This window comes from Gopherus evgoodei, chromosome 6, assembly GCF_007399415.2.
Source record: "Gopherus evgoodei ecotype Sinaloan lineage chromosome 6, rGopEvg1_v1.p, whole genome shotgun sequence".
Lineage (NCBI taxonomy): Eukaryota > Metazoa > Chordata > Testudines > Testudinidae > Gopherus > Gopherus evgoodei.
Window position 1 is genome coordinate 6,063,472 of NC_044327.1, and position 7,346 is coordinate 6,070,817.

At 40.7% G+C, this 7,346-nt stretch overlaps 1 protein-coding gene across 10 annotated transcripts in view; it reads left to right on the forward strand.

Moving 5' to 3' along the window:
- NRG1 (neuregulin 1) overlaps positions 1–7,346 on the forward strand; it is an 843,690-nt gene that overhangs the window by 799,451 nt on the left and 36,893 nt on the right. For all 10 annotated transcript variants that reach the window (XM_030566617.1, XM_030566618.1, XM_030566619.1 and 7 more), the window contains one exon: positions 5,258–5,387. In XM_030566617.1, coding sequence (XP_030422477.1) covers positions 5,258–5,387 — 130 coding nt within the window. The remainder of the gene's footprint in view (positions 1–5,257; positions 5,388–7,346) is intronic.

Consider the following 7,346-nt stretch of genomic DNA (forward strand, 5'->3'; position numbering starts at 1 on the left):
TTTCTCTCCGTTTTCTTGCCCAGAGGTCAATCTTATCTTTTGAAATTTCAGTGGGTAGTTTTAAGCATGGCTAGAGTTTCCTTTTAAAAAGCATTAAATGTAAAGAAGCTGGAACATATCCATCCATATTTTTGGTGAAACTAAAATTCTCCTTTGTGTTCCAAAATGACAGAGTTTGGAATTTTCAAAAGCCGTTGGTATCGACCTAACTCTATTCCCATTGAAGTCAATGAAAGAGCGCCTGTTGACTTCAGTGGAAAATCTACCCAGCTTCTGTTTGTTTAGTGTTTGTATTGGGAACTTTACCCATTAGCAGCTATCTGCAAATACCTCTTCAGAGAGTTTATATAAACATGAAGGAATCTTAACAGCATGTCTTGGTGGTGGGCAGATAATTAAATATTATTAACTCTATTTTATGGGGATCACTCTTGGGAGGTGCCCGGCAAAGAAGTCAATGGGAGTTGAGGATGCTCATTACTTAGCAGGATGAACCTTCGTATGGTTAATCTGAGACATACAAGGGTGAAGTGACTTGTCCAAGGCCATATGGGAAATTAATCCACCCTGCAGATCTTTCAGTTGCTTATTTTCAGGTCAGTAGGGAGTTGAGTTTGTGCATAGAATAGGGTGATTGAACTCCAGTTAGGATAATGTGGGGACAGTAAGGCTGATTCCATTTAGGGATATGTGGTGTCATCGTTATGTCATCTCTGTGTTGTCTCTTTTTTCATCTCTGTCCCTGTCTCTCTCGCTGGAGTGAGTTATAGCTAGGCTGCAGTTGCTAATGGTGTTTAGTCGCAGAAATGTGTGAAGTACTGAGCTTTTTCTCCCGTTTCTTCTTCACAAAAGGAGACAAGGCTGTCTACTTACAATTCAGCAACTAATCTTGTTCATGACCTATAAGATGCCTTCAGAAAGAATGATGCTCCTTTCTGTGCACTGAGGCTGGCACTTTATTTTCTCTTCACTTGAGCATTGACATCTTACCTGTCACCTTGGCTGGCTGAGAGTGTGCCCTCTGATGTTACACCGATGTCTGCAGAAACTAGATTAAAATAGGCATAGGCTTCTATTGTGCGTAGATTGCACAGTTGTTCACTAACAATGAAAACATGGAGCCATCTGAGAATTCTGTTGGTGATAGCAGATTGAATCATAGGCACTTATAAAGGATCCATGTGTCCTAAAGCTATAGCAACATTATTATTGACTGTAGAGTTCCATTTTGGAAAAGCGGGGGAGAGAGAATCCAAACTAGCATGCATTTCCATGTTTCAAGACACAGAAAAGTTAGAGATCTCCCAGGTAAGCAAAAAATTGCCATGCCTTTGCAATGACTGTCTGATGTGAAATTGTGCTAAAGCTTAATTAAGATATTGGGCTTCCCTGAAGTTTTGGGGTGGAGTGTAAAGCATTTTTTAGAGAACAGTTATTAAATGTGTCTAAAACTTCTGTGATTTTGAGAAAGATAGTATCTAGGATACCTCTCTAGTCTTCTGTTTGTGCTCAAGTAGTTCCCTGAGAAGGGAAGAGATTTCATTGTCTTTCGTTGCCTTGCGAATATGTGCATTAGTGAGAATGTTACGTGTCATTTATGCTACATCCAGTTGTTTATTAAAGAAAATGTTGCTTGCAGTCATGAAAAAAGAAAATGGAACATCTAGTATTTTAAAATGCCTGCTTATGCCTGATGTTTATAAATTGTTTTATGATTTGTGGTTTATCCTTTAAGGAAATGAAGACGATGAATTAGAAAAAGTGGATCATGTAAATAGATTTGCATATCACTCATGCCTATTTAAAATGGGCTTATAAAATAGAAATGAAATAAGGGTACAAATTTTGGCGAGATAATTAAATACACAACAGAGGAATATGTTAGCTACTGCTGTGCTATGTCTTTCTGCTGCAGCTCCTTGTCAATACATTGTAAAATAACTCAGGCCCTCAGGGCCCCCTCTGAGAACTTTATGAGTTACGGAAGGCAAGAGCTATGAGGCTAGTTACAGATTGAGTGAAATCTGCTCTGAGGACCACCTGCTCCAGAACTCAACATTTCTTCCACCATGTGGGTTTAAGGGAAACCTAAAACCACAATTTTGGTGCTTTTAAAATTTAATTTGCAAAATAGACATGCAGTGGATAGAGTTAATACTGGTTTCTCCACCAGAAATTATGCATCAAAGACAAGCTGTCTCCAGAACTAACTGACTGAGGATGGAGGTGGATTGAGACCCCAGTTCTGGTCTATCAGAAAGGCAGGAAAAAAACATGTGCAAGATTTATACAATACACCGTACCAAACTCAAGAGTGAGGGGAGAAGAAAACTCTTGGCAAAACTATGTAAATCCCTTCTCTCCTGGGGTTTGTCTGAGAATGACAATGTACTCCCATCCCTCGCAATTTGTTCAGAACCACTGTAGCCATCCAACGTTCACTTTACATCAGTGGGACACTAACGGTTACTTCCAAATTCCAGGATGATCAATTTTGATCTAGCTGCTGCTTAAAGAAAAAGTGCCAAGCAGGGTAACCAGAGCAATTATAGATAGCTACAGGCTCTTTCTTTACAACTATCCTTATAATTCAATTTCAAACATTCCATTAGTCTTTGTGGTAGTAATAAGCTTTGCTGGCAGGAGTTCAGGCAGATAATATTGCTTTTCATTTTAAATTAATGCATTAGATTTTTGAACTATAGGATGTCTTCAGAACAATGGTCTTACTTTCAAGAAGAAATGTTTTAAAGGGGCTAAAAGGAGGGCAATACACATTCAAGCTACATAGGTTGAACTAAATTCAGAAGGAAGTCTAAGCTAGTAGTGTAAATGCACATTCCAGTCCCATCAGCCTATATGTATCACCTGCTGAGACCCACATTCACTTCAACGTAAGCTTCATCTACACTTAAAACTTATACCAGTGTAGCTATTTCAGTTAGGGATGTAAAATGTTAACCGATGAACCAGTAAGCATCAGTCTTACCGGTTAACTGCCTTAACCATTAACCTCAGCAGCCCCACACCAGCTGGAGTGGGCCCAGCCGTGGTCCCCGGCCAAAGGGCCAGAGCAGCACCACCTGGCCGGAGCGGGCCCAGCCACTTAATCCGTTAACCATTTAAGCAAAATGTTTTTAATCATTTGAACAGTTAACTTTTTAAATGGTACTTACATCCCTAATTTCAGTCAGGAATGTGAATGTTTCTGTCAGTATAGCCCAGGGGTCGGCAACCTTTCAGAAGTGATGTGCCGAGTCTTCATTTATTCACTCTAATTTAAGGTTTTGCGTGCCAGTAATACATTTTAATGTTTTTAGAAGGTCGCTTTCTATAAGTCTATAATATATAACTAAACTAGTGTTGTATGTAAAGTAAAGAAGGTTTTTTAAATGTTCAAGAAGCGTCATTTAAAAATTAAATTAAAATGCAGAGCCCCCTGGACTGGTGGCCAGGACCTGGGCAGTGTGAGTGCCACTGAAAATCAGCTCGCGTGCTGCCTTCGGCACGTGTGCCATAGGTTTCCTACCCCTGGTATAGCCAATGTCATTTGGGGAGCTGGTGTTCCTACAATAGCAGAAAAACTCCTGTTGGCATGTGCTGCATCTATACTAGGTGGCTATGCTGACATAGGTTGTGCAATGTAGACATAACCTTACACTTGACAGAGTCCTTGGACTACTACAGCCATGCCAACGCCCTGTAGGATTGACCACAACCAGCTGATGTAACGCACTCTCTACAGTAGGTGAAACATCCTGTTGAAACGTGTTAGCCAAGGCTTTTAAAACATGACCTATTTACCTAGGCTTGATATGGCCTTCATTTAACTGAGTCTAACTGAGCAGTAAGGGGAAAGGAATGGATTGTTACCAGGATTTATTATTATTAATTGTTAGCACCTCGGGACCCCAGTCAGGATCAGGACCCAAGATGTAACAAGTGGGTGCAAACAAATGGAAGGAAGGAGGGATGGAGACCGTGGAAAACAGCATTAGGAACTCAGGTTTATACGAATGAGCAAGCTATGTGCACAGCTGAATGGTTTCGGATCAATTAACTTTAAAACAAAATTACAAAATATAAACAAATCAATACAATAAACCTTAGAAATCCCAAAGTCTAAACAGCGCATAGACTTTGGAAGCTGGGCCTGACCTGGGAGTTTGGTCAGCAGTGTTATGGGAATCTGTAGTAAAGGACTTCACCTTGAATTCACTCTAGTTTCTCTTTATTTCTATTGTAACCATTTCTGACTTTAATGCCTTACACTTGTACTCACTGGAAACATCTCTCCTTGTAGGTAAATAAACTTGCTTTATTCTTCAGTCAAAACTAATCCAATGTTGTAAACTATGTGAGTAACTCCATTTAGGGTGGCAGACTGTATACTGAGCCTCTTAGAGGGGCAACTGGCCTAATGTATCTCGACTGTCTTGGAGAGGGTAGGAGAGTGCAGAACACGTGGTTTTGGAGGAAATCCCAGGCCTGGAAGCATGTTGAGGTCACCTTGCAAGTGATAGCCAGGTGGTCGAAGTCAGAATGTGACTGATGTGTGGCTGGCAGGCTGCAGCTATACTCAGATGGGCATGGGGAAGAGGGGGTGACCTGCGTGCTTGAAGGCTGTATGTGAGCAGCCCACTGGGAGCTACATCAGCAAAACATTATGAGGCACCCAAGGGTGCAGTGCAGAGGTGACCCAGCCCCTCACTGGTTTCGATTGTATCCCGGAATGTCATAATATCACATTATGTAGTATTATTAATATTTATTATTTAACATGTATATTGTGGTAGCACCTGGAGGTCAACCAATCAAGGGCCTCACAAAGATATAGTGACTGACAGTCCTTGCTCCAAAGATCTTATCACAATAGGCTTAATGCAATTGAAATAATTTCACATGTAAATTACACAGTCCTTTTAATGAAATGTCCTTGAGCTCTGATAGAATTTACAGATGCTTGATGGATTGCAGTATGGAATTTTAAACTCTCCCAGTTTGTGTACATGGAGCATGTCTAAGGATTGTAACCCTCTTTGTGCTTTTTAAATTGGTCAGCACAATATTGCCTCGGCTAACTATTGTTTTCCATGACTCAGATTAATTCTAGGAGGCCACAAGCAGATAGCTCACAAGAATTGCCAGTTCTTCCCTCCCCCATATCTCTTCCACGCACATGCCAAAATTGTGTTCAAATCCAAAGACTGTTCAGGAAATAACCAAACCATCCTGAATTGTGTTTTCTCTCTTCCAGCCACTTCTACATCGACTACTGGCACAAGTCATCTCACAAAATGTGACGTAAAGCAGAAAGCCTTCTGTGTCAATGGGGGGGAGTGTTACATGGTCAAAGACCTTCCAAACCCCCCACGATATTTGTGCAGGTAAGAAGCCTTTGGCTAATTTTAGTGGAACACCATGTTTCTCATGTACTTTGTCCCAAAGTAATTGCTTTAATATCTGATCAGTTCTCTCTCCCACAAATGGCCCAGCAGATATTTAAGAGAAGCATTGGATGTATCTTCATCTTTGTGTGGCAGAGTTGGTATGAAAACTCTATAGCTATTGAGAATGACCCCTGTGTAATAGGGCTTGTGTTCATTGTAGTGTTAACTCAAGGTATACCTTGAGTTTTCCCGCTAACCTGACTCCCATCCCCACACAGAATCTCTAGCTCAAGCTAAAGGGTGCTCTATGCTCGAGCTAACTAGCCTGTCTGGGACGGGGAGGGGAGGAGAATGAGGGAAGGGGGTGACGCCTGAGTGGTGCTGACACTTGGAGTTTGTCGATACTACAGTCCCGGTGTGCGATTGCAGCTCATGTAAACATACCCAAACTAGCTTTAAACTCGCTAGCTCTGACCCAGAGCAGAGAAGCCGCTTGACACCCTTGAGCTAATAATGCAGTGGAGATGCAATAGCTCAAGTTACAACAACTCATCAACTGCTAATCCAATCACTGTGCTGCTAATCCCATCACTCTGGTTAACTGGAGTGTTGTTTCACAGTGTGGTTGGTCTCACTTGAGAGGCTAGTCTAGACCAGTGGAATAACTCGAGTGTACTCTCTGTTGTAATGAAGCCAAGCCTATAGATAGCTCAGACAATAGTTATTAAAATTCCACAGCTGGTTTCATAATACAGACAGAGCTATGTGCCCAATAGACATTTGGATACCCTGAGATAACTATTTGAAATCTTGGCTGTTAGATCTTAGAGGATATTTGAATTGATCTTTAATAAGTCATTTATTTTACTACAATATGTTAATAAAAATGTGCTATACAGTATATGCTATATCTGACAGTTATTTCACAATGTATCTTTTCATTATCTGGGAGTATATTTAACCGGTCAATTCAAATATTATTTAGAAAAATTAGTGCTGCCAGAAGATGTTTTGTTTTGAAGTTAGGTGACTGCAAAGTCACTGTGTCTAATGAGGTCAAATTAATAACAGGAGTTATTACTTTGTTAAATGCATTATTTTGTAATAAGCAATGTAGATTGCCACCTGGACTCAGTGACTGTCAGTCTTTTAAATGCAGTGCCTTGATTTGGGAAAGCACTTAAGGATGTGCTGACATTGATCCGTATTCAGGAATTCACTCGAGCACATGCTTAGCCTTGAAGTGCGTGCCTGAGCACCCTTCTTGAATCGAGGCCTAGTTTCGCTATCACAAACAAATCCAAATCATAACATACATCAGCCCATTATTTTGCAGAAGATCCAATATAAATACAAGCAGCAAAGAGTCTTGTGGCACCTTATAGACTAACAAATGTTTTGGAGCATGAGCTTTCATGAGTGAATACCTACTTCGTCGGATGCATGTATTTCCACTACATGCATCTGACGAAGTGGGTATTCACCCACGAAAGCTCATGCTCCAAAACATCTGTTAGTCTATAAGGTGCCATAAGACTCTTCGCTGCTTTTACAGATCCAGACTAACACGGCTACCCCTCTGATACTTGACAGTATAAATACAGTTGCTGTGGCTGAAGCTTTGCGTCTTGCCATAGCACTTGGTACAACAGGTGCCTTTGGAGCTGTAGTGGTGCTGATAACAGACCAGAGCTGGATGCAACTGAGTGCTCTAAACTGTCAATGACTTCAACAAATGGCATTCAGGATCCTGCAGAATTGAACCTTAAGGGAACTTTTCTTTGTAAGAATATTGGCATTTTCAAGAGAGGCAGCAGAATCTAGTCAATAAGATACACAATCTGGTGTAATCACATGAATTTTCAGTCTTATAAAGGCTAAAAATCAAAACCCAATAATTGCAAAACCCAATAATTGCTTTTCTGCAACATCATGTAAAGTGAGGGTGGAGAGACG